Genomic DNA, 27,105 nt, shown 5'->3' with positions numbered 1-27,105 from the left:
CTTTCCGGCCCAGTGGCTAACCCCATTGCCAGAACCGTTTCCTCCCATCACTTACTCAACTCTTGTGAAACTTGTCAGTTCACTTCCTCTTGGGGGGGGGGGGGTCCGTGGAAGTCATTAAGAAAGAAAGACAGGCAACAAACAAACAGAGCCACTTTCACCACCTCCGCAAGTGGTGATATGCGAATATAGAAACGAGAGGAGCCTCGGGGCATAGACGGCTGGAGAAGTCGGTGGCAGACAGAGAGATTTCAAAGTCCGAAAGGGTAAGAGGGGCTGGCGGGTTCTTTGCAGAAGGACTGTAGGTCAATGGGAGAGGAGCTGCTTTGCGTGCACAAAGTCCCATGTTCAATCCATTGGGATTTCTAGGTTAGGGATAGGAGAGACCCCCCCCCCCCGGAAACTCTGGAAAGCTGCTGCATGTCAGTGGAGAGACTACTGAGCTAGATTGTCTGATTCAGTACACGGCAGTGTTTCCTATGTCCCTGTAACGGGACAAGAATCAGGAGGCGTCCTTAACAGGGCATAATTTAAACCAGGCAGAATCGCTGCTGCAGGAATTTGCAGGGACCTTTCTCAATGGCAGGTGCGGTTCTGGAAGATGTGAAGCCATAACAAAAATGAAGGGTTCCTTTGACCATATGTGGCATGCATGTTATGATTGATTGATTGATTGATTGATTGATTAGACTGTTTATTCCACCTTTTCTCCAAGTGCACCCTTATCTCCACAACAACCCTGTGAGATAGGACAGCCTGCTGAGACAAAGAGTCACCCCTGGTTATGTAGGGATCCGAAACTCTTTACCACCACAGCTCACTAGAATAGTTCTCCTTAGAGAATTTTTCAGCACCCCCCCCCCTTTACATTGCCTTAAATAAAGTAGTGATTTGGGTGAGGGGTTGTGGGGACGAGCATGCTAGATTTGTGCCCCCCCTCCCCGTTGTTCTCACCACCTGGAAAATTAATGAACCATAATGCTAACAAATTAATCTGCTGCTCAGTTAGTTGGACCAAAATGTATCTGACCAAAAATATTTTAAATTTAATTGGTGTGTGGTTTTCCCCCACTATTTTCTGTGGCTTAATCTGTGGCTTAATGAGTTGACTAAGTATCTGCAGCCCTGTTTATTATCTGTACTGTTACTTCAGTCCTATATACCCTAACCCCAGACCAACACTGGGTTGCATCCATACATTTAAAGCACATGACCCCCCCCCCCGGAATCCTGGGAACTGTAGTTTGTTAAGGGTGCTGGGAATTGTAGCTCTGTGTGAGGCCAAAACTACAGTTCCCAGGAGTCTTTGAGGGAAGCCATGTGTTTTACATGGATGGTGTGGATGTGATCACTGACACATGCATCTGAGATAGGATGGCGGAGAAATTCATTTGTTTCCATTTAAAACCAAACTTACATAAGTTGCATTTTCCAAAACAATATGCAGATTGAAACAGTAATCCTCCAAAATGCACACCTCTCCAGCAATGTCATTTATCCAGCCACATAATGTGTGCATCAGTGTATGTGCTTGGATAAAATATGCCTATATTCATGAACCCAACACATTTTGGGGGAAATGTTAATAATAATAATAATTTATTTATACCCCACCCACCTGGCTGGGTTTCCCCTAAACATTCAGTTGTCTTCTAAAAGTAAAATAGTTGCTTATTGCCTTGACATCTGCTGGGAGGGTGTTCTACAGGGCGGGTGCCACTACCGAGAAGGCCCTCTGTCTGGTTCCTTGTAACCTCACTTCTCGCAATGAGGGAACCGCCAGAAGGCCCTCGGTGCTGGATCTCAGTGTCCGGGCTGAATGATGGGGGTGGAGACGCTCCTTCAGGTTTACAGGACCGAGGCCGTTTATTAATTATTGTTTATTAAGCTAGATTGAAAAATTCAGACAAGAATGCTGAAACATTTTCAGGAGGACTCCTTTTGGGCGGGATAAATATATATATTGTAAACTGACAAGGAAATGTGGAGAACTGACCTTAAGACTGGGGAAAAAATGACAAACTGGGAGAAACAAAAATTTACATATTCACTTACCACCCCTCTAAGCCTTTAATAGGTTTCTCCTAATGTTCATTGATATCTATCCTCAGGGCCGGCTCTAAGGCAAGGCTGGGTGGCGCAAGGCGCCAGGGTGCCGGGCCGCCAGGGGGCACCGCGCTGCGCCCACCAGACAGCCGCGCTGGGAAATGGGGGGGGGCGCCGGAGGGATCTTCGCACCACGGCGCCAGGGCACCAGATATGCTTAAGACGGCCGTGTCTATCCTCCTGAAACTTTAAGCACATGACAATCCAGCTCCAGCCTCTTGCATCAGCAGAGAACAACTTCTCCTTCACACAGGTGGAAAGATCTGTCAGATTCTCTTCTCTCAGTTTCTCAGGGTGTCCCCCCCCCCAAAAAAAAACCCTCAAATTTGCTAACTATTTCCTTTTACTAATTCCTCATGAAAATTCTCCACCATTTTAGTGTGAATTTCTCTCTAATAAACATGTTTGTATGCAGTTTTGACTAATGCGCTCATGTTTGCAAGCAAATTCTCCTGGTGCACTTTTGTATCTTGTTTTCATTAATATATTCATTCTTCACCATACTCCCCCCCCCAAAAAAAAACAACTGTATGCATTGTTGTGAATGTTCTTTGGTTGGAGAACTGCATGGTGCATTTTGTATAAGTGAGAATTTTGAAGGTTGGCTGTATTTTGCTTCTCATATTATTTCAGAAAGTGCAAATTTGATAAATTCAGATTTAAATGCGAACTGGATTGAATTTCCCTTTCATCCCTAGACCCTCGGGAATCTGAAGAGTACTCTCCTCTCCTCTCTTAGTCTTCCCTCCTCCAGGCTAAATAAGCTCAGCTCTGTCACCTTTAACTCAGAGAACTTTGTTTCCTTACCACTGACCATCTTCATTGCCCTCCTTTGAAGCCATTCCAATTTGTCTAAAGGTAAAGGGACCCCTGACCATTAGGTCCAGTCGTGACTGACTCTGGGGTTGCGGCGCTCATCTCGCTTTATTGGCCGAGGGAGCCGGTGTACAGCTTCTAGGTCATGTGGCCAGCATGACTAAGCCGCTTTTGGCGAACCAGAGCAGCGCACAGAAATGCCGTTTACCTTCCCGCCGGAGTGGTACCTATTTATCTACTTGCACTGGCGTGCTTTCGAACTGCTAGGTTTGCAGGAGCAATGGGAGCTCACTCCGTTGTGCAGATTCGAACTGCCGACCTTCTGATCAGAAAGCCCAAATGGCACAGCGCCACCCGCGTCCTATGTTTATATAATGTTTTTTAAAGATGATACCATTATGTATATCTGCTTTAATCAGGCTGTGGATTTTAAAATGCTAAAGGGACCCCTGACCATTAGGTCCAGTCGTGACCGACTCTGGGGTTGCGGCGCTCATCTTGCTCTATTGGCCAAGGGAGCTGGCGTACAGCTTCCGGGTCAAGTGACCAGTATGACAAAGCCGCTTCTGGCGAACCAGAGCAGCGCACGGAAACACCATTTACCTTTCAAACTGCTAGGTGGGCAGGAGCTGGGACCGAGCAATGAGAGCTGACCCTGTCATGGAGATTCGAACCTCTGACCTTCTGATTGGCAAGCCCTAGGCTCTGTGGTTTAGACTGCAGCACCACCTGCGTCTACCTCTTCCTTAATTCGCCAGAGCTAGACACAGCAGCTGTCTTCACCCATTTTTCTTGTTGTCTTCCTCTCGGGCCAGTCCTTGGTGAGGATTTGGCATGCTACTAAAGTCACACCCCTGTACTCCTAAAAGGTTGAAATCACATGCTCCTATCCCTAGACTGTATTCGTTTGTTTCATTTTTGTGAGGGACAGGGGATACCGGGAGGTCCCTCCCATCTTAAGTACCAGCTCATCGCCAAGCGCTGGGGTAAGCGGGGAGGGTTATGCCTCAAGCGGAGACTCAGGAAGTGGTGACCGAGGCTCCGGCAAGGTAGCGGAGCCCATGCACAAGGTGGGACAGGAAGGGGGGAGCAAGGGGGGAAGGCCGATCCCGCCGACCCCGGAATTACGCAAGAAACGTCGTGGGAGGAGATTAGGTCTTCCCAAACTTCTTTGCTGGAAGAAAACGCGCCAACCTCCATTCGGAGGTACTGACAACATGTATATAGATCGGTCCGAGCACTGTAAATAATCAGCACTTAATAAAAGCCTAAAAAGACAATGCTGTGAGGAGTCGTTACTCTAGAGTAGCCGCATCTGCATCTCTGACAGTTTTATTATATTTTCCCTCCACCATAAGGTCCCAGAGAGGGCTAACAACACTTAAAACAACTTATAGTGACAAAAATAGGGTGGGTCCTGAAATATAAACATCTCAGCTGTCAAAAGCCAGGGTAAAAAGGAAGTTTACTAACTCTCAACCCTCCGCTTTTAATTGAAGTGGCTGCTTTTAATTCACTTTTCTTTGCTTTTAAATAATATAATAATTCAATAATAATTTACTATTTATACCCCACCCATCTGGCTGGGTTTCCCCAGCCACTCTAGGCAGCCCCTAACAGAAAACAATAAAACAGCAAACATTAAAAGCGTCCCTAAACAGGGCTGCCTTCAAATGTCTTCTAAAAGTCAGGTAGTTGTTCATTCTCTGGACATCTGATGGGAGGGTGTTCCACAGGGCAGGCGCCACTACCAAGAAGGCCGTTTGCTTGTAGTAGTAGTAGTAGTAGTAGTAGTAGTAAAAGTTACATGGAACTGACCATCAATATTATTGCTAGTCTGACCTCACCTCACTTAAAGTCCAACATTTTCACGTGCATTTTCACGCAAATGAATAAACATCAGAAATGTTGCTGTTTGTTGTTGTTTAGTCATTTAGTCATGTCCAACTCTTTGTGACCCCATGGACCAGAGCACACCAGGCACTCCTGTCTTCCATTGCCTCCCACAGCTTGGTCAAACTCATGTTCGTAGTTTTGAGAGCACTGTCCAACCATCTCGTCCACTGTCGTCCCCTTCATAATTGAAAGCATCAATTATTTAATTGAAAGCATCAATAATTGAAAGCATCAATTATTTGGTGATCAGCCTTCTTTATGGTTCAGCTCTCACTTCCATACATCACTACTGCTACATGCTTAGCACACTCTTGTCACAGGGCTGGCAAGGCTTAGCCTTTCTAAAAGCAGGTTCTAGGTGACGATAACCTGATTCAATTTCAACTTTGACAAGTATCATTTGGGGGTAAGGGAGGATGCCCTGAATTTTTGGTTCTTGCTTGGAGAAACCACAAAACCCCACACATCCTGGAGAAAGAAGAACGGATGCGACAAGAACTACATGACGTGGCGTACCGTAACCCCAGGGAAGTTATATGCCATGAATACTACAATTTTCCTGCCAGCAAACAGCTAGAGAACAGTCTTGACTCATAGAGCATTGGGACAGATAGACCCTAGAAACAGCACAAGGGGCAGCTCATCCTCAACTCAAATTCAACCCGCATTTAAGTTCTGCTACAGGTGTTTGGTGTACATTACCCCTCTTCTGGGTGGGCAACCTCAGGCATTGGACCCAAATACACTCCTCTAGGCCACACACCCTTCCCAGACACACACCACACCAATCTTGCTTCAAACCCTCATTGAGCATTTTGGTCTGGCTGGAATGTGGCCTTGGACTCTGATAATGCCTTTTGTTTGCCTGAATGTGTTTGTCTCGTGCTATGTCTCATGGAGGCCTTATCCAGGGATACGGGTGGCGCTGTGGTCTATACCACTGAGCCTCCTGTCAGCAGTTCGAATCCCCACAACGGGGTGAGCTCCCCTTGCTCTGTCCCAGCTCTTGCCAACCTAGCAGTTTGAAAGCACACCACTGCAAGCAGATAAATAGGTACCGCTGCGGTGGGAAGGTAAACTGTGTTTCCATGAGCTCTGGTTTCTGTCACGGTGTCCCGTTGTGCCAGAAGCGGTTTAGTCATGCTGGCCACATGACTGGAAAGCTTTCTGTGGACAAACGCCAGCTCTCTTGACCTGAATATGAGATGAACGCCCAGGGGCGTAGGAAGATAGGGGCGGTGGGAGCGGGGCCCCCCGAGTGGCGTGATCCCAGGGGCGCCATCGCGCTGCCCACCCCGCCCCCAAAATGCACGCCCTGCCCCTGCGCATGGCACGCCCTGCCCCCAAAAGCATGTCCCGCCCCCAGAACGCGTGCCACGTCCCTGGGGGCAGCGCGCCTGTTCTCCGCCCCCGGTGGCGGAGCACGAAGCTTTGCCGCTGTGAACGCCGAAACCCCATAGTCGCCTTTGACTGAACTTAACTGTCCAGGGGTCCTTTATCTTTACCTTATCAAGGTAAACCCAACATATTTGCTGGAACATCGGTAGTATGAGCAAAAAAACCATTATGGTGCAAATCAAATGTGATACAAATGTGATACATAGATATACAATCTATATCTATGTCTATTATATTTATCTGTCTGTACACACACACAGAGTGAGAGACACCTACTGAGGTTCTAGCACTGACCAGAATGGGTGTTTGCTCTTAATTTTTTAACTGTGGGTTATCTATACCCAACAAGATTCCCCCCCCCCAGCTGCTTTTATCTTCCGAGAGGAAAAGACACCACTGATGCAATGTTTTTGCTCCATTGTTGCAGGGCCAAAACAGAAAGGGAAATGGGAAATGATGGGGCTCCTCTCCAAGAAGAGTCTTGGTAGAGGGGCATGCACAAACACCCCCCTATGCACTCCTGTGCGCACACGCACATGCACACACACACACACACACACTTCCCCCTTTCTCTCATCGCAAAACAGTTGCCCCACCGTTTATGTAAGAACTGCAAGGAAGTTGCTTCATTGGCTTTAAAGAAACTAGAAGTCTCTGTTCTTTTAGTCGCATTGGCAGCATCGGACGTCACTGTCGATTCCAGGTGGCACATCCTCTATGAAAGCCCATTGCTGCAGGACGGGGGAAGCAATCACGAAATATTTTGCTCCGCTAGATTTGAAGCCTGCTCCCTGAAGCGAAGCTCAGAAGCTTAAGAGTGTTCAATATAGCAGATATACAATTGAACCCAAGCTTTAGAGTCACATATATACAACATTATATAGGGTCATCAAACACACAGGGAAGCTTTTTTTAGCTGCAGTAATAATAATAATAATAATTTATTATTTATACCCCGCCCATCTGGCCGGGTTCCCCCAGCCACTCTGTATAGATGCCGCTAGAGGACGATGTTTTGCTACCTCCCCTGTAGGTTCTTTTTCCAGCATGCCCGGCAGGGTCTGCTGGCTGAGTTTTGAGGTCCCAAAAAGGGGCTTTTACCTTGCACAGGTGTGACATTTGTCTAAGAACACTCCCCATTGTGGAATGTGGTGTTGTGTCCAAATTTGATACGAAATATATATAGAACTGTTAATACAATTTTATGAAATGGTAAAACGGCATACCCCCAAAAAAAAAAAAACGGTTTGTGCGTAACCTTTTTAAATATTTCAATGGGATATACCTCATTTTAGTCATTAATAGGCAAAAGTTCATCCATTTGTGCTACAGGAAATAATAACCACCAGGTTGGGTGAACCCAGTGGTCTGGCTCTATAGAGCGGGCTAACTTCTCAGGTTCCAGCCCAAACGCCACCAGTTCAGCCCATCAGCAAGCTGAAAGTTCATATTAAAAGCAATGCTCCGCAAGTAGAGAGCAACAACCAAATCAGATAGGGCTTCAGGCAAGCTTATTTGGCTTATCAGCAATTAGCACCTGGCGTCAAGAGCAAGCTCGGGAGGGGTGCAGGGAATCAGGCATGGGTGCGGTCATGCCCTGCAACCCTGTAGAAATGTTTTCTGCCTCAAGTGTTGTTTTGCTCAGTCTTTTCGGAGAGCAAACCAAACCGAGCCACTATCACCACAGCAATGAAGACTTGAACCTCTCCACTCATTGCGCATCCTTACCGGCTTTGGGAGCCGAGGAAAACAGACTTTTGTCGGGTAACACTAACATGTGCATGATTACATTTAGCAGCCGCTTTGCACGAAAGGAAAAAGAGCCTCAAAGCTGCTTGATGAGATAGAATGCATTAGAGAAATGCTAAACAAGCTTTGGTCCAAGTTTGACTCGAGAATAAAATGCATGCCCGCCGTCATAGAATTCTGCTGATGTTTCTCTCCTTTCTTCTTCCCTCCACAGTTCCTCCACTGCCCTCTGCCACCCAACTGGACCATGAGCGCTGCCAACATCACCCAGAATACAACATCGGCGCTATCACCCTTGCCAGGCGCAGCAGTTGGCCTAACTGTGCTCTCTCTGGCCTTCATTCTGGGCTTTCCTGGCAATGCTTTTGTGGTTTGGAGCGCAGGCTGTGTTGTCCACAAGCGTACGGTCACGTGCCTCCTCATCCTTCACCTGGCCATAGCTGACTTGGCAGTGCTGCTCACGGCACCCATATTCCTGCGGTTTCTAAGCGCTGGCAACTGGGAACTCGGCAAGGCAGTCTGCAAAGCCTGCCATTACATCTGTGGGGTCAGTATGTATGGCAGTGTGTTTCTCATTGCCCTCATGAGCTTGGATCGCTGCTTAGCTATCTCCAGGCCCTTCATCTCGCAGAAGATACGCACCAAACGTACCACATGGCTTCTGGTTTTGGCAATTTGGGTGGCTGCTGTTTTCTTGGCCATCCCTGTACTTTTCTACAGAAAGGTGGTTTTTTGGGAAAATAGGTATATCTGTTTCCTCCATCATCCCACAACCAACCATTTGATCTTCCACAATCTCTTCGAAACCATCACTGGGTTTGTGGTGCCTTTTGCCGCCGTGATCTACAGCTACGGAACCATCGGCCTACGTCTGAAGGAGACCCGTTTCCGCCGGAAACGCCGTACAAACCACCTCATTGGACTTATCGTGCTGGCCTTTGTTATTTTCTGGCTCCCTTATCACACGGTGAACCTTCTGGACGTGGCTGCTGTGTGGAGCGACTCGACAAATGTAAAAAATGCCGCTAAGATGGCTAGGCCGACCTTGGTGGCTCTCGCCTTCTTCAGCAGTAGCGTTAACCCCATCCTTTACGCCTTCAGCGGCAGCTCTTTCATTCGGTCAGCCGGCTTCGGATTCATGGCCAAACTCTTCGAAGGAACTGCCTCAGAAGTGTCCAGCTACAAGCGCGGTACCAGCCGGGACCAACAGGGAGACGCCAAGATGGCCACCTTAAACAATGTGAGTCCCGAGTCTTTTACCATGTCTACTAACCCAGTGGAGAACGGATCGTCTCGAGAACACGAAGATACTTTAAAACCTCTCAAGTCGCCTTGAAAGCCTACTGTTTTGTGGAGTGGAGTGGATTCTGTACATGCACAAATGGATTGTCTGACCCATCGTGGTTTCATATTGCGTGCTAGAAATGGCCCCTCTTCCCATCTCTCTTCCCCCCCCATTACCCTTTATCTGAGATACGCAGGTCCCACACATCTGTCATCTGCTGTGTGGCATGAAGATTTCATTTGGAGGCACACAGCTGTCATACTGAGATTTCCCTCAAACCGCTCGCTCTCAGGCCTAGCAACCAGCTTCCTGGAAATTTTGCAAGCCCAGCACCTCAAAACTGTGAAGCCCTAACTGAAAATGCATTACAGAAACTACATAGGGCTTTTTGATTATTCAGTACAAACATTTAGGCATCATAAATGGACACTGTTTGGTTAAAAAGCAGGGTCTACAGGTAGCCAAAGAGAGGGCATTGAACATATGCAGTGTCTCACATACCACATTATCCCACCTAAGCATCTAGGGCAGGCATCCCCAAACTGCGGCCCTCCAGATGTTTTGGCCTACAACTCCCATGATCCGTAGCTAACGGGACCAGTGGTTGGGGAAGATGGGAATTGTAGTCCAAAACATCTGGAGGGCCAAAGTTTGGGGATGCCTGATCTAGGGGTTGTAGCTGTACTCTAAGTTAGAGTAGACCCACTGAAATGAAGGTGCCTTAATTAGCCATGCCCATTCATTTCAATGGGTCTACTCTGAATATGACTCAAATTGGTCACAAACCCAAATTGCTGTTTTGGGACTTCCTCTCTCTTTGTGCATGCTGAAACCTGGCCTCCAACCTTTTAAAAGTTTTTCTTACCTCACAAAATATGCTTCTGTTTTTCTGTCTCACCCTAGGGTGCTTTAGAATTTATGATTTCAGTGGGTATGGAGGGTCAAGCTTATCTTAGCAGTGAAAGGTGAAAAGATGTATTTGTGGGTAGAATTAACTAAGCTTTACTAAGAGCAGACCCATTAAAATTAATGGACCTAAATTAGTTGTATTCATTAATTCTAGTGAGTCTACGCTGAATAAAAATTAGGTTTGTTTGGTTTACTTCAATAAAAGCTTTTTAAAAATCATCACCATCAATTCAATAGGCATAATAGAAGTACAGTACAAAAAAAAACAGTGCAGTGCATCCGATGGAGACTTTATATTATTTCAAACTTGCCATATTTCCAAAAGTGAAAATCTGGAGATTTAAAAAAAGTTTTTGACTTTTGTTGTTGTTGTTGTTGTTGTTGTTGTTGTTGTTGTTGTTGTTGTATGCCTCGGTTTCCCCATACATTTCAGCTGCTTTGCAAAAATTTCACCGAGACGCCATTTTTGAAAGACGAATCCCAGCTATGTCTGGGAAATACCGGATGTATAGCAGCCCTAGGAAATACTTAAGACCATTAGGAAAACCAGTTTCCCCATTGTACTATGTGACTGTATTTGTTGTATATAAGGCAAAATCTCACCAATCAGGACAGAAATTTTCAGGGGACTGGGAGGGAGTTTGCACTGTCCCGGCTGTCTCACTTCCTCCCCATTTTCCTTCCACATAAGCAACAGTGATGCACCTGCCCAGAATTATGCATAGTCCCACCTGGTGAGTCACTTCTGCTTTGCACATTTAGAGAAAAGCCTAGCTGAGGACATCACAAGGCTTTCAGGGATTGCTGGCATCTGGGGAGGTTATAGACTGCAGATCACCAGAGTGGATTTCTAGATTGAAAGCAGGGACACTCACAAGCAACCCTCGGTCCCTTTGAAGTAGGGGTGGATGGAACCATTAATTTCGGGTCTGTTTTCAGTTTTACACATGCTAATTCATAAATCCTTTCTTTGCTGTGTTTGCATGAATCGGCATTAAAAAAAGCAACCAGTCTGTCTGGAAATCTGTATTTGAATACACACTTAAATATGATTATATCAAAAAATACATATTTAAATACATATTTTATCTCAATGTACATACTGCTGAACACATTTTATAATAAAATATGTATTTTAAAACATGTTTCGGTGGACTTTTTGAGCCATGCTATCTGTGTCGCAAAATTTGGAAAGGTGCAAATTCTAGCAAATACAGGTGAAACTCGGAAAATTAGAATATTGTCGAAAAGTGCATTTATTTCAGTAATGCAACTTATTATTTTTTATTTTTATTTTAATTTTTACAAATGCTTTCTTTTGGAAATTCCACAGTAATAAAACAAATAGTTACCATAATACAAAAATAAACATCGCTATTACATTTCATTAATTACATTCCATTTATAATTGACCCGCCTAACAACAAATAATTACAATTACAAAAAATACAGGCTTGGCATATCTTGCTTTTCATGTCATGCATCTATCTCATATATTGATTTCACCTTTTAAGTTGCATTACTGAAATGAATGCACTTTTCGACGATATTCTAATTTTCCGAGTTTCACCTGTAAGTATTCAGATCCATATTATTAATCTGTGGTCAGTTGGTCAGTAGACTGAAATGCATGGAATGAACAAATTTCTCTTCTATCCCTTACTGAAAGAACTGTATTTGCAACAAAAACCTGTGCTACAACAAGGACAATTTCACAAAAAAATGCCATTCCTACGTTGAAAAGGTGGCAATAGAGTCTTGGAAAAGTCAAGCCCTTTCCCGCCCTCTCAGAGGCAAGGAAGACTCCATCCCAGGGCCGTAGCTAGGGGGTGGTGAGGAAGGCCCCCCGCCAGGGGCAAAGACAGGGGAGCGCAAAATCGGCTAAGAAATATGATTAAGTATTGGATTTTCTGTGAAAGAATTCATTACAAGGTGAAGTGTGTAAGGAATTGAATGGGTGGAGGGGGGAGTTAGAGGAGAGGCGGAAAGAAGAGCTAATTTGTCTGTGGCTAGAGGGCACAATCTAGACATTTCTGCTAGAGGCACAAGATCACCTAGTTATGGCTCTCCTCTACTCCAGCAGACTTTTGTTCTATTATTCCTCTTAGCATATTCAGCTTATCTCGCCGTACTCTAGGATTCTCCAGCCCTACTGTTTGGGAATTCAAGAGTGGCATGGAGGATCAAAAATTAACATCAGGACAAAAGTTTAGAACTTTGAAAGTGTCACTGTTTTCTTTTTTCTTCTTTTAAAAAAGCAGAACAAAGCCAACGAAAGAAACACTTAAGAGACACAGTTATTTACAAATAAAATATATACCCCGCTGTTTATTTCAGCAAGAATTTAAATAGGTCGGCTCCGATTCCACTTGCACCTCTTCCTCCTTGCAAGCAAAAAGGGAGCAGCTCATCTCTTGAAAAGGCACCTGATGGCCTGACGAGTCGTCACTGGATTTTGGAAGTCCAGCTCACAATCACTTGCAACCTCACAGAGGATTTTCAGCCATGCCTTTGGACTTGCAAGATATTCTGGTTTTGGTCAGATCCTGGGGAATAGGATTCACACGGGGGGCGTGGGATGTTTCGCAGCTTGAGGAGCACGTTCCTTTGTGGGTAACCTTCATTGGAGGGCCACCTACCAGTGGTGGGGAGGGCCAGGAGCTAAAGTGAGTGGAGCAATGGGTGAGACTCTTGCCCTTATATATATGAAACTCTTGATCTAAATTCCCTTTATCCCCTAAATCTCTCCTTCCTCTGTCCAGGAAGCAAGAGACATGGTTACTGTTCAATGGCATATTCCAGCCAGGCAAGAGCATTCAAAGGTGTGGAGCCGGACTAGTGAGGGGTGTTGCCTGGACAGAGGGGCGTGACCCAAGGAAAGTCCCAAGGGCTGGATGGAGAGACCTGAAGGGCAACATCTGGCCTGTGGACAAGATGTATCCCCACCTGATTCACACATGCTGCTTCCAGTGCAACACTAGAGCAATGTGCAAGATGCGGTGCATACTATAAAGGGTTCCGATTTGGCAGAAAGCATGGTCGAAGTGTTGACTCATTAACAAGTAAAGTGACTGGAGAGGAGAGCTGAATTAGGCCCCCTCTGAGCTATTTGGCAATAGCTGTGTCCCAGGTCTCATGGTGGGGTGGGGGGTGGGTAGATCTCCCTACCTCATTCCTGTTTTTAAACAACTCTGTCAGGTCTAAGGCCTTAAACTGTGTACTGTATGCTTCCCTCTCCCTTCCCACGAAATCAAAACTGACCATGGGTAAGAATCCATTCCTTGAATGAAAAGGGGGAAGCTGTTCCCCGACATGACGTGGCTTTCAAACCCCACAACACCTGCACATGCAAAGGAGGTTAAAGACACATGCCACAATCAGGAGAGGAAGAGGGCAGGACAGGGCAGAAGAGAAACTGGCCTAGAAAGAAACTGAGGGGATATTGGTTTCTTGTGTCACAACCTAAAGGAACCAGATGAGTGATGCGGGCAATGCTCAACCAGCCTCATTCCTTGTCTACAATGGACGACTGCAGCCCAGTAATGGGACCACAGTCCTGGCTGCATCCCCACAGCTCCCCAAATTACTTCCATCTCTGTTCCTGTAAGGTATGGCTGCCAGTCTGTGTTCAGCTTGGCTGAAACAGCCTCTCAGGCCAAATGGGGATGTCTGGTAGGTCTGATTAGGACCCTAGGATGAAAGCTTCCCACTGCTGAACATGCCTGTTCGGACATCTCCCAACCCACACCCAGTCCCTGCCAAACCCCAGTTTCAAGAAGCCACACTGTGATTGGCCCCTGCTTGAGAGACTGAGTGGGGATTAAGCACCTCCATAAAATGGCTGGACACAATGTTTTGGGCTTGGGAGCTGAGCTGAACTTAGTTTAGTTTAGCAACCTTGCTAAAGGAGGGTTGAAGGTGCTCCTTAGACCACTGGTTTAGATCAAACAGCTGGACTGAAGGTTCCTCAAATAAGGTTTGGGAAGTGTCCAACTTGATTGCGAAGTTGTTGTCTTCCTTCCGTGAAGTGGGATGAAGCCCTACTTGACCATTTGAGGTGCCCTTAAAGAGTTCTAGGTGAGTCAACAGCAAGGTCTGTCTTTGTCACAGCAGGAAAACATGGAGGTGTACTGGTCATTGATTGCAGAGGTAGGGTTTTGGTTTTGTTTGTTTTTCAAAATGTACTTGAGCAACTTTCTCCAGCTCACAGTAGTTTTACATGTGTGGTGCATCCTTGGGGTCTTTCCCCAGCCCCCAGGGTTCAATCTTCTTCTGGCAGCCAGTCCATTTATGACACATAGTTTGTGAGAGCCCATGAACCCCAAGCATGGAGCACAGAGACTTGCAGGAAATCCAGTGCTAGAGAGGTCAGTTAGAGTTAAGCCTCCTGCTGCCCCCAAGTGGCTGGAAGAAGCACCTGAAGCTGTCTGTAGGGCATCCCAGCGCCCCCCCCCAAAAGAAATCCAGTGCTTGTCACAGTTTCGTTCCCAGAAACTCAGCTGAGCATAGGTGCTTGAGGGCCGGGCCGGGCTGTGTCTGTACAGACAAAGTATGTTCGAAGTTCTCCTTTGCCTTTCACCTTTATAACCCCACGAAGGGAGCAAGTGTAACCCAGCGTCTCCAAGGCCTTGGCTGTTTCTTCTGTGACCTATGTGGAAAGAAGAGAGGAGGAGGAGACCATTAAAGAGAATGGCCTGGTAGCGAAACATACAGAAATTTGGTCAAAACTTGGTTGCTCTTCGTTGGGTCAGGTGAAAATGGTCACAATGGAAATACTCCCCTAATTTCTATTTTGTTCATTGGTAGTCCTTTACTAGTGGATGTCATAATTCCTAACCCATGACAGGTTATAGAATCATAGAATCATAGAGTCGGAAGAGACCACAAGGGCCATCCAGTCCAACCCCCTGCCAAGCAGGAAACACCATCAAAGCATTCTTGACATATGCCTGTCAAGCCTCCGCTTAAAGACCTCCAAAGAAGGAGACTCCACCACACTCCTTGGTAGCAAATTCCACTGCCGAACAGCTCTTAGTGTCAGGAAGTTCTTCCTAATGTTTAGGTGGAATCTTCTTTCTTGTAGTTTGAATCCATTGCAAAGGGCTCAGAGACAAATGGCCCCTTGTGGCCACCGTAAGGGGAGGTGCTGCTGCTGACAATTGAGGAGGGGGGGGGGAGGAGATTACTCAGAGCAACAACATCATTCCAAGAGGCTGTTTTTCTAAGCCTCTCTCTGTGAATATTGAATAAAAGACATTGGTAAATATTTCTTGTCTTTCCGGCCGTGAGGGAGGGGGGTCAGATTCCTTGAAGCCTGACCGTGTAAGAGGCAATCCCCCGCCCTTGTAGAACTCAGCAGGGAGGAGGAGGGGAGACAAAACTAGAATCATTCGCCTTTGCCTGTTCTTAGCTCTGGCTCCCCCTACTGGTGGGCTCCTAGCTTTCCGCCCTGCCAGTATCAATGGACACCTGCTGTAGCTGACAACAGCCAGCTACTATTCTGGAAAGCAACTGAATGTATTTTCTTTCTGACTTCAGTGCCCTACACAAGTTTGTCCTCAGGAAGCTAGGAAAGAAACCTCCTTTATCCCAAGCCATATAACCAGGAAGTAACTCACATGCCCTGCCGCCTGCCACCCAACAATCCATTTATTTTTCACTATCATTCAGAAACTACTTAGAAAGAGGAAACTTTTTTTAATAAGTGAGGAACACTGATAGAATGGAAGCACAGGGGAGCTTCAGGTGGCGCTGGGGGCCACATATGCGGGCCTGAGCCACAGGCTGTGTTTTCATAGCCCTACCTGTATCTTCCCCAGCACTCCCGTGCTCTCCATCCTGCTGGCCACGTTCACTGTGTTCCCCCAAATATCATATTGGGGTTTCTGGGCTCCAATCACGCCCGCCACAACCGGTCCATGGTTTATACCTGAAAAAAGATACCATAGAGGTTGGGGACACAGATATACAGTGGATTAAAGACTGCATACCTATGGCCAGCAAGTATTTTTAATTATTGGGGGGGGGGGGCTGGTGGGAATTCAGCAAGGGCTGTGGGTGGGTGGGGGGAGTCATGCTGGGCCAAATGTGATCAGTTGGCTTTTTGTGTAGCCCTACACACCTGTTGCTGCTGCTGCCTCCTCCTCCATTGCCTTCACAAGGGAAATGACAGGCAGGTGTGCCAGCCAATCAAACACTGTTTCATCTATTAATCCTGCCCTTTCCCCATCTGCACACTCCCCTCCTTGAATCCTTAAGATCGCTTTGTGGGTGTTTAGGACAGAAGTGGGGAAGTAGCGGCCCTCCACATGTTGAATCGCAACTCCCATCAGCCCAAACTGGAATGAGAGGGATGTTGGGAGCCATAGTCCAACACATTTGGAGGGCTCCTGGTTGGGGGATGGCTATACTGGGTTTGCGGAGCAATATTCAAAATAGTTTATAGCCTCCGTGTTGTGTATGGAACGCCTCCCTTCCATTTTCTGAAGGGCTGCCGTTTCCCAAAACCCACCCCTGGTTTAGCGGTTTATTCATTACTTTACTTTGCAGCACTGGGTTGGGGAAGGGATTTTTTTTTGGTGACAGCATAGGCACCAGCCAATAAGTGCTGTGCGCACAGCCAGTTTCTGCTAGAATGGGGATCAGGCAACTGGATCTGGATCTGGACCTGGCCAGCAAACCGCCCACCTTTCAGTCACCTGATACCATAATGATGTCAGGTGACTGACACGGTTCAAAGGAGGCCGCTGTAACCAATTGGTGGTCGCAGCAACTGCTGCCAGAAATGCACTTTCTGCGCCAATGAACTGGTTGTTGCTAGGAGCATATCTTCACAGAGGCTCCTTGTCGTTGCTGATCAGCTAACCAGCAGTTCCAGGAATCGGTTTGAAGTGTCAGCAGAGAGGGAAATGCTCCGAAACGCAGAACGTTTTTTCCTTCTGCAGAAAAGAGCAGCTTGCATTCTAAGCCTTGGGGGAAGTGCATTGAATGGGCACTGCTTTCCATGGAAAGGGGGGGGGAGGAGAGATTTTAGTACTCCTCCCCTTTTCTCAGAAAGCAGCTTGCATTCAAAGCACAGGAGGAAGCTCTTCGAATGTTTCCTGCAGCCCCTTCAGTTGCACAAGGGAGTTTTCACAGCTGATCCCATCGGATGGTTGGGGCTTTGCCTGTGCAGAGTTCTCTCTAACCACTGACAATTGTTGGTGCTTTGCCCTAAACTATGCTTTGAAGGCTCAAATGTCAACTGATAAATCTGGGTTTGAATCATCTTGCTGCATTCACCCTTCTTGGCCCAGCCACAACTTTACCTGCCACAGACCTCGCATCAGGTGTGAGCAAGGTGGGCGTGGCTTGGTCACAATGGCCTAACCTAACAGGCCAAATGGGCCTTGGGGCCAGATGTTCCGACCCCAGTACTAGAGTTGATGCTTAAATCCCTTAAATGATGCGGGCCCCAAATATCTGAAAGACCGCCTCCTTCCCTTGGTAGTTCCTCCATCCTCAAGGCAGCCCAGGAGAGGACATTCTCTGTGGCAGCCCCATAGATGTGGCACTCTCTTCCCACAGAAGTGCATCTGGAGCCTGCATTATACAGCTTTCAGAGAATGACGAAGACATTCCTCTTTACCCTGGCTTTCCGCACTTCCAGGTGTATGTTTTTAGGAGCCACCTAGCAGTTCGAAAGCACGTCAAAGTTCAAGTAGATAAATAGGTACCGCTACAGCGGGAAGGTAAACAGTGTTTCCGTGTGCTGCTCTGGTTTGCCAGAAGCGGCTTTGTCATGCTGGCCACATGACCTGGAAGCTGTACGCCGGCTCCCTCGGCCAATAACGCGAGATGAGCGCTGCAACCCCAGAGTCGGTCACGACTGGACCTAATGGTCAGGGGTCCCTTTGCCTTTAATTGTATGGTTGTAAATTGTTGCAGATTGTTTTTAAGATTGTTTTTAGTGCTGTAACCCTCTCTGGGGACCTGAGGGTGAAGAATAAATGAACCATCAACAATCCATCAAAGAGAAGAATAAGCGCATTTGAACAATGCTATAAAAATCCTGTGTTTGTCTTTATCATACGTAATAATTTGTCTCTATCACATACTGAATTCACAGCTGAGCACAGGGACATCAACTCCTGGGGGCCTAAACCCTTTGGGGGGCCCTTTTTTTTGAGGTCAGCCCCCCCCCAATGTTAAAAAAAAAAATCAGGGCCAAGTGCAGAGCCGAGTGTGGCATGACTTCAGTGGCCAGCTCCTTCTTCTCCTGCTGCTGCCACAGAGGGGAAGGAGGGGGAAACAGCCCCCGGCCGGTGGCAGTGGCAGAAGGAGGAGTAAGAGGAGCCACCTCCGGCCATTGAAGCCATACTGCTACCATGTTCAGCTCTGCCCCCTGGCTTCTCCAATGTCCTGACACGACGTCATGATATCATGCGTGTGACATCACATGCAATGTCACATACGGACATTGCATGTGACATCACATGCAATGTCACATGACATCACATGCCCCCAACGGAAGCATAATGTTGATGGTCAACAAAAGAGATTTAAAGACTCTCTCAAGGCAAATCTTTAAAAATGTTGTAGAAACACCAGCAACTGGGAAACACTGGCCTGTGAGCGCTCCCATTGGAGGACAGACTTTACCAAAAGTGTCATGGGCTTTGAAGACGTTCGGACTCAGGACGAAAGGAAGAAGCATCCTAAGAGGAAGGCATGCTTGGAAACCCTCACCATGATCAACTCCCACCTGGAAACCTATGTCCCCACTGTGGAAGGACATGCGGATCCAGAATTGGCCTCCACAGTCACTTGCGGACTCACTGTTAAGACTGTGTTCATGGAAGTTACTTGGCTACCAGGGATGGGCAAAGAATTGTGGCTCCCACCCCAATCTCCTTCACAAGTTGGCGCCTCTGACTCGGGTGATATTTGAAGAGGAGGCTTCTCAGCTCCCACTCATCTCACTCACCCACACGAAGCTTGAAACTGTTGAAAGAGTGTTTGTTGATCATGTCAAGCTTGGCCGCCAGAGCCATGGCAAATTCCACCATCGTCCCCAGGTGGGTGTAGCTCCGCTCAGTGTCCTGCAGGGACCACCCCGAAAAGAAAAGGAAAACATGTGCCGATGGGTGGAGAAGGCAAAATTAAAGAGGCCACCCATAATTACTAAGAGGAGAGGACCCCCCACTAATGCAGTCTTTAAAAAACAGGCCATACAAATTCAGACAACAAGAAAAGTTGACCTGGCTTCCTCCGACTCGGAGAAAGAAGTAAGTCATCAGCCTTGAGACAACAAAGCTGTTGGACTGGCTGGAACTAACAGCTGTTGCCTTCCTCTCCATCGGCAGCCATCCCAATTGGCTGCATCAGGAGTGAGGCGGCAAGGCCCATTCCTATTTGTGCTGTTCACAGGACAGACTAATGCCGAGTGAGCTGAAGAGCATGAGAGATTTCATACATGGGTAAGGACTGGCTCAGGGATTGTGGGAAGCCTGTCAATGGCAGTTTGCACAGAGTTGAATCAACAGGTGTGACAGGAGAAAAACACTAATAATAATAATAATAATAATAATAATAATAATAATAATAATTATTATTATTATTATTATTATTATTATTATTTATTTATTTATACCCCGCCCATCTGGCTGGGTTTCCCCAGCCACTTTGGGTGGCTTCCAACAGAAAAATAAAATACAATAATCTATTAAACATTAAAAGCCTCCCTAAACAGGGCTGCCTTCAGATGCCTTCTAAAAGTCTGGCAGTTGTTTTTCTCTTTGACATCTGGTGGGAGGGCGTTCCACAGGGTGGGTGCCACTACCGAGAAGGCCCTCTACCCTCATATTCTTTGTGTTTATCTCCAGAACAGGAACCAATTCAGCAAACATGCATTGTTACAAAACAGCTATGGGGGGGGGGTGTTTGTGTATGTAGTGTCAATGCTGATATGGCACTGTGATCCAGCAATGTATCCATATTCTCAAAATGCTGCCCATTTCTGAAAATAGAGCATTTCAGGTGATACCCACACAAAAGTCTTGGATGGCCGCTAAAATAGGGTTCCATGTGATGACAGACTCTGTACAAGTGGCCCAACAGCAGGCGGAAGACAGTACACATTCCTTGTTAATCTGCCCTGATAGGGACTGATTCCTAAAACCTTCACTAATTTCTGGAAGCAGGTTTACTACGACAGAAACGGCTCACTTTCTTTTGAGTTACGCTGTTTTGTGACGTTTAAAGTGGGGGTTTCTGCTCTGGTCGCAAGAAAGATAGCAAAGGGAGAGACAGACAATATTGCAACAAGTTGTGCTGGAGATTTGGAGGTCTAACGGAAGTTTAGCTGAGGATGAGTTAGCAGATGAAACTTTTGAACTCTGACTCCCTTGTGTTAAACCCTTGACATCTTGTGTTGCGTAATTGTATGTCGCATGTTAGGATTTGCAGTTTGTCAAATTGTAAGGAACTTGTTATAGCATTTGGTTAAAACTCTCTTTGATTGATTGGTATGGGTTGTGATGCATGAGGGGGGGTAAAAAAAATTATTTGTTGCCTTTGTATGTATTTGAAAATTATAATTTTCAAATACATACAAAGGCAACAAATAATAACCATCTCACAAAAGGGCCTATTGGTTTTGGCACAGCAAAGCATATTTTGATCATATCTGCAGAAGTTATTTATCAGGCCACACATCATTTGTGTCAAGCGGAAAGCCTGCTTCGCGGTTTGACATGAAACTGCATTTTCATTAAGCTGTAGGAACAAAGACACTCACTTTCCAGCAGGAGGGAGGCATCAACAACCTTGGAATTTGGTTGCAGTGAACTCAGGTATATAAAATCAATCAGGGGGCCAAGGACCACAGGAGGAAAGCTGCGGAAGCGTTAGAAAAGTGGGGATTCTCTAACCCCCCAAACAATAAAATGAAGATGTTCATCTTGGCAGGAGGCCTGTCGTCTGAGGCCTATGAGCACATTTAGATTTTTTAAGCAAGTACCATTGGTGTTACAAACTCTGGTCACTTTGCTTTTCTACGGAATCCAAGCAGAGATTAGGTGGCCATCTGTCATGTATGATTTAGCTGAGATTCCTTCATTGCAGGGGGTTGGACTTGCTGAAACTCAAGATCCCTTCCAACACTACCATTCTACGATTCTTTGATTCTATCCAACAGATTCCAGATCCAACGGAATTAATACGTCTTGAAAAGTACATGGAGCTCGGAGAGGCAATGGGAAAGAATGTCACTTTCCAAGTTCCTCCTTCAGCACTACAATGTACCTATTAAGGGACAAAGAGGTAACTACCCTCACAACTTCATAACCAAAGAGCAGGGGAGGGTACATGCGCATTGGAGGGCAACCTCAATGGGTTCATGAGAGCCACACTGGTGACCCGCGATGTACATAGTTAACACGAGTGTAAGTGGTCTTGCGGAGCCACCCCATGGGATCACATACCCTCCAACTCACATGGGAGCGCACCCCCGGAAGTGTGAAAAACAAGGATGCACATTTCCAGGGTTGTGCTCCCATATGAGTCACATGACCCGTGCAAGATTGCGGCACCCAAGGTGTGCTTTCTTTGGGACCATGCTCTTGCATGAGAGCACAGGGCCCCCAAATGGCCGCCATGCTCTTGTACGAAAAAATGGGATGTCCCAGTTACCGGGACAGGTGGTTGTTGTTGTTGTTGTTGTTGTTGTTGTTGTTGTTGTTGTTGTTGTATTTGTACCCCCCTCCATCTGGCTGGGTTGAGGAGTATGGGATCAGGGTGCCACAGGCAGATTTGAGAAACAAAAAAGTCATGCCAAAGAAAGGAGGGCCTTACCTGTTGGTTGTCCTGTCCAGCCACCACATTTAAGCCAGTGGCTGCCATGTAAGTGCTGCCAATGGTCTTAATCTTCTCCACCCCACTGAATTTGGGCTTCAGGAGGAGCTGCCGAAACAGAGACAGGGGGAAAAAGGCTTGTTTCAATGGTTATCAGCTTGAGAACATTCCTGTTGGATCACAACAACCTTTGCCTACACGGTTTCCCCTCAGACATTTTGGGTGGCAACTCCTATCATCAGAAGGCATTTGGGTATAAAAGCAGTATATAAGCCCTGCCCCTTGGCTATGATGGCTGGGGCTAATGTGTGCTAATGAGGACAACAATATCTGGAGGATACCAGGTTGGAAAAATCTCTGTCTAGTCCAGAATGTTACGATCACATCCACACCTTCGATCTTGTGAAAGAATAATAGAATTATAGTGTTGGGAGGGACAGCTTTATGCTGCTTAAGTCACTTGGGTGATTCAAAGGGTTTCAGATGCGAAAGATTGAATGGGAGGTGATTCAACTCTCTCCTCTCCTCATCTGTTCCACTCCTGGTGACCCAGACTACTTGTTTATTGCAAAACACTTCCCTTGGCGGACGGGCAGGGTGTGGGAGAGATTTTGATCAGAGCAGTGGCCATAGGGAAAAGGGAATTGATAGGTTGTTTGCAGTTCCTACACATGTTCATCCTCTGGGGCTGACGGCGTTTTTTTTTTTATAAAAAATCTAGCAGCAGATAGGTATCTACTGGTTTGTCCTGACTACTTCATGCCATCGGAACAGAGCCCTACTGCGAAGACTGTGCGTTGGTCAGCGTGCACTGATCTACACACATAAAACAAATTCACACACAGGCATCTTCCAAAAACCCAACCCAAACCCCCAAAGTCCCATGGCGATCGGCAAATGGTAACAGGGGCAGGATCGTGAAATCTGGAAGCCCCGAGTCATTAACTGGCACATGGGCGGTGGATACAGATTCAGTCGTTCTGACTCAAGGAATGAGGCAGTTGAGCAGCTCGGCAGCTGTATCCATGACTGAGCAGCCCTTTTTAGGATCCACTCTGCTCACCCCGAGAAGGGGGAGGGGCTAGAAAATGTGCCCTAAACATAGTCTGTCTCCCTTTTTCCCGGACTGGATTACCGCACCAAGTGGGGTCACCACCTAGCAGTCGTAAAAGACAATTGAACTATGGGACATGGAATATACGGACTTTGTCAGATAACACAGACTAACGGACTCATTGTTAAAACCGTGTTTATGGAAGACAATCTTACTCAGCTACGAGTGATCGCCAAAGAAGAAAGAAGAGAGGTGGCAAAAAGCAGTAAAGCAGGTTGCATAATTTAAAACACTTTTATACCACTTTAGTAGTCATGGTTTTCCCCCCAAAGAATTCAGGGAACTGTAGTTTGTGATGGGCACTTGGAATTGAAACTCAGGGAGGGGTCTCCTAACCATTCTCCTCACCTTTCCACCAATGATGATAAAAACATAATATATGGGAGGGAGGGAAAACTTTTAGATTTCCTCTCTTTTTTAAGTTTTATTTTTAAGTATACAGTATGCAGGTTGTATGACGAAGGCAACCAATATAAGAATTATCCCACAAAACAGGACTAAAAGTATTTGGCACTTCAACACATATTTTTACCCTATCCCTTGAAGTTGCTTATCGAGTGGCACATCCTTTTTGTCAACAGAAAGTCTGCCACTTTTGTGGTTGGACATGAAACTATGTTTTTACTGTGGAAACAAAGGCACCCACGTCCAGGCAGGTGGGAGGCATCTCAACATCTTGTTGGATCACATCAAAAGTCTTTCTCAATCTCCCCCAGCAAACTTTCCCCCTGGGCATTTCAGACGTCAACTCCCATCAACTTCTATAATCAGATATCATTTTGGCGCATAAGCAGCACATGAGCCCTAAGGGCTAGAGCTGATGGGAGCTGCAGTTTGAGAGTATCTGGATGGCATCAGGTTGGGGAAGACTTTTCCATCTAGTCCAGAATTTTGTCAGTGATCACATCCGCACCATAGGATGTAAAGGAGGGAGAAGAGAATGGCAATATTATAATGCTTAGGTCATTTAGAGCACATTCCCACATCCCACTGTCTTAAAATGTTTTTTTCTCATATGGGAGAAATGTATGTTGAAAATGTTGTCTATAAGAATAAAAGAAAATCATTATAAATTAATTTGGAGGTGGTATTTAATACCAGTCAGATTACAATGAACAAGGAATATTCGGTGTTATGTTGGAGGGGATGCCAGGAAACAGGGAATTATTTTCACATGTGGTGGGGGTGTAAATATGTACAATCAGTTGCCATTAGCCATGATGGCAATGCTCAGCCTCCACAGTTGGAGACTGCAAGTGAATGCCAATTGCTGAAAACAACAGGAGAGGAGAGTGCTCTTGTGCTCAGATCCTGCTTGCGTTTTCCCCCGGGCATCTGGATGGCTGCCATGATAATGGGATGGAAGAAGAAGAAGAAGAGTTTGGATTTGATATCCCGCTTTAGCACTACCCGAAGGAGTCTCAAAGTAGCTAATGTTCTCCTTTCCCTTCCTCCCCCACAACAAACACTCTGAGGTGAGTGAGGCTGAGAGACTTCAGAGAAGTGTGACTAGCCCAAGGTCACCCAGCAGCTGCATGTGGAGGAGTGGAGACACGAACCCAGTTCACCAGATTACGAGTCCACCGCTCTTAACCACTACACCATACTGGAGGGCTTGATGGGCCATGGGCCTGATCCAGTAGCCTTTTCTTGTGTAAGCAACCCTTGAAAAGTTGTTTAAAAATGCAACGACAGCCACACAGATGTTACTAGCCCGGAGATGGAAAGAACACAAAGTCCCTACCAGAGAGGAATGGCAAACTAAGCTGTTGAAGTATGCCAAAATACCAAAACTGACTGGAAAAGCTCAGGAACAAAGAAGACCAAAACTTTAATAAGGAATGGGGGGAATTTATAATTTACCTGGGAGACCACTGTAAGCAGATGAAAACATGAGCAGAATTGCAATAATGCTTGTAATGTAGCAAATATTATGGATAAAATATGGATTACTAGAGAATGAAAAGGTTGACAATAGGACCCAAGGAGGGGAAGGTGGGAAGCCCAGAGATTCGGAGAAATCTCTATATAAGAAATCTGTTTTGTATTGTTATAACTCTACACTTGTAAAATCAAATAAAAATTTTTAGAAAAGAAAAGCTGTTTAAACAACAATAACAACATTTAAATAAGGACTAGAACTCCCGATACCTCATCAAAGTCGGCTATGATCTCATTGAGTAGTCGAAGGCATTCGAGTCCTTCGTGGTTTACATTCGATTCAGAGTAAAATTCTTTGAAGTCCGGGATGGAGGCGAAGAGGACACAGACACAGTCATACGACTGGTGGTAAAGATCCTGCTGGGGGAGAGGGGGGGCATTATCAGACCTCGGCAGACAGGGCAACCCTTTAAAAATTCATGACATGGAGGCAAATTCCCAACCCACCCAATCTGTTCGTTTATACATTACTTTTCTATGCCACTTTTCCTTCAAGGAGCTCATGGTGGCACACAAAACATAATTCTCCCCTCTCTCCATTTTATCCTCTCAACAGCCCGGCCCTAGAGTGGAGGCTTCGGCCTTTGTCTCCCGAGTCTCTACTGCTCCAGCATTTGGGCATGTAGTGGTCTCGAGGAACCTTATAATAACCAACTCGTTCCTTTAGGGTGGGTAGTGGGAGGTAACAGGGGGCAACATACAGAATATGTGAATTCTTATCACATAAAATAAATGTTGCATTGAATACATTGAAGGCCATCTGACAAAAGGCTATGGCTTAATGCAGGGGATCCCAAACTACGGCCCGGGGGCCGGATGCGGCCCAATTGGCCTCCTAATCCAGCCCGCGACGACCCCCGCCGCTCGCCGCCGCCCGCCGCTCTTACTGCGCGCAGCGCGGCGGCGCTCTTCCAAGTCGGAAAAAAGCCCCGAAAATCCTTTGTGTGCATGCGTATGGGCCTCTCCCGACCCAGAAGAGGTCATTTCTGGTGCACTTCCGGGTCGGGGGAGGCCCATACGCATGCGCACAAATGATTTCCTGCGCTTTTTCGACCTGGAAGCGCGCCGCCGCGCCAGTAAGCGCCCGTGCGCATGCGCACGGGTGCGCACTCCCCCGCCCTCCGGCCCGCCGCACGATCGGCGAGGTGGGAACCGGCCCAAAGCCCGGTAAGTCTGGGGACCCCTGGCTTAATGGAATTCCGAAATCAGATTTATTGTGAAATTCTGTATTTGGCTATATAATTTATTATATCTGTACCTGTAGATCTGTCTTTATAGTTTTTTTCAATGAAATTGGAAAGAAAGAAAGAAAGAAAATCATACAAGTATCATATCTGTATGCAGAATGCATGAAAAGGAAAAGAGGAACAAGTCATGTCAATTTATAGAGTCTCTTCAAAAACCAGCATATGAAGGAGAGGGTTTAAAAGCTTCAGAAGTAGATTTTTTTAAAAAAAAGTCAGAAATGGAAACCACACATTTCCATACGTGTCTGCTTAAATTATGAGTCAGCTTCTCCATCAATGCCAGATACAATTGTGCCAGTTCAGTTCTCAATGGAAAAGACCATCTGTGTTACTGTCATTCTAGCGACAACCAAAAGCTATTTTTAAATGACTATTCTAAACTATTTCATGCAAACCACATAGTTTTTTTTGATACGGTGACACTTAAATCTTGCCAACTAAATAAATAAACAAACAAACTGCAGCTGGGTCCTCACCTTATCTTCAGGAAAATAATATTTACATTTTATTTTTGATTTGTTCAGGACCCAGTCTGAAGTTTTGGAAATTATCACAATGGTTTTTTTTTTAAGGTTATGCAGAGTTTCTATATCTGTAAGTTTGCAATTGACCTAAATATTAAATTTTCGTGGACCTCCTCTTGAAATGCAGTGATAAGCACTGCAACCTAGTCACTCGTACAACAAAGAGGGTTGATGCCTCCACTGATTTTCTCAGATGTCCCTTTGGATCGGACCGATTCAGTACCAAAGCATTTCTGGTCCTTGGCTTAGACACCCCTTTATTTCTTCTCCCCTGGGTCTTTGGCCATC

At 46.2% G+C, this 27,105-nt stretch overlaps 2 protein-coding genes across 5 annotated transcripts in view; one reads left to right on the top strand and one right to left on the bottom strand.

The window, feature by feature from the left end:
- LTB4R (leukotriene B4 receptor) lies at positions 1 to 11,592 on the top strand. 2 transcript variants are annotated; one of them, XM_035102721.2, is made up of 2 exons: positions 1 to 266; positions 8,180 to 11,592. In XM_035102721.2, exon 2 carries the CDS (start codon positions 8,213 to 8,215, stop codon positions 9,299 to 9,301), a length of 1,089 nt encoding a protein of 362 aa, XP_034958612.2. In that variant the 5' UTR covers positions 1 to 266; positions 8,180 to 8,212; the 3' UTR covers positions 9,302 to 11,592. The 2 variants fall into 2 exon arrangements, with proteins under 2 accessions (XP_034958612.2, XP_034958614.2); XM_035102723.2 differs by lacking the exon at positions 1 to 266 and adding an exon at positions 7,721 to 7,980.
- Positions 11,593 to 13,314: 1,722 nt separating this feature from the next.
- Positions 13,315 to 27,105, bottom strand: part of ADCY4 (adenylate cyclase 4) — a 71,064-nt gene continuing 57,273 nt past the window's right edge. For 2 of the 3 annotated variants that reach the window (XM_035102707.2, XM_035102704.2), the window contains exons 22-26: positions 25,257 to 25,406; positions 21,992 to 22,099; positions 19,125 to 19,239; positions 15,964 to 16,088; positions 13,315 to 14,807 (exon numbers count right to left, since the gene is read on the bottom strand). In XM_035102707.2, coding sequence (XP_034958598.2) covers positions 14,655 to 14,807; positions 15,964 to 16,088; positions 19,125 to 19,239; positions 21,992 to 22,099; positions 25,257 to 25,406 — 651 coding nt within the window. In that variant the 3' untranslated portion in view covers positions 13,315 to 14,654. The remainder of the gene's footprint in view (positions 14,808 to 15,963; positions 16,089 to 19,124; positions 19,240 to 21,991; positions 22,100 to 25,256; positions 25,407 to 27,105) is intronic. The other variant, XM_035102710.2, reaches the window with a different exon arrangement.

The sequence above is a fragment of the Zootoca vivipara genome, chromosome 13 (genome assembly GCF_963506605.1).
Source record: "Zootoca vivipara chromosome 13, rZooViv1.1, whole genome shotgun sequence".
NCBI classification, from domain to species: domain Eukaryota; kingdom Metazoa; phylum Chordata; class Lepidosauria; order Squamata; family Lacertidae; genus Zootoca; species Zootoca vivipara.
The sequence above is the reverse complement of the archived record's forward strand: the minus strand, read 5'-3'. Positions and strand labels throughout refer to the sequence as shown.

Bases quoted from the DNA above. Each gene is read 5' to 3' on its own strand.
- LTB4R (XM_035102721.2), top strand. From the start codon at position 8,213: ATGAGCGCTGCCAACATCACCCAGAATACAACATCGGCGCTATCACCC.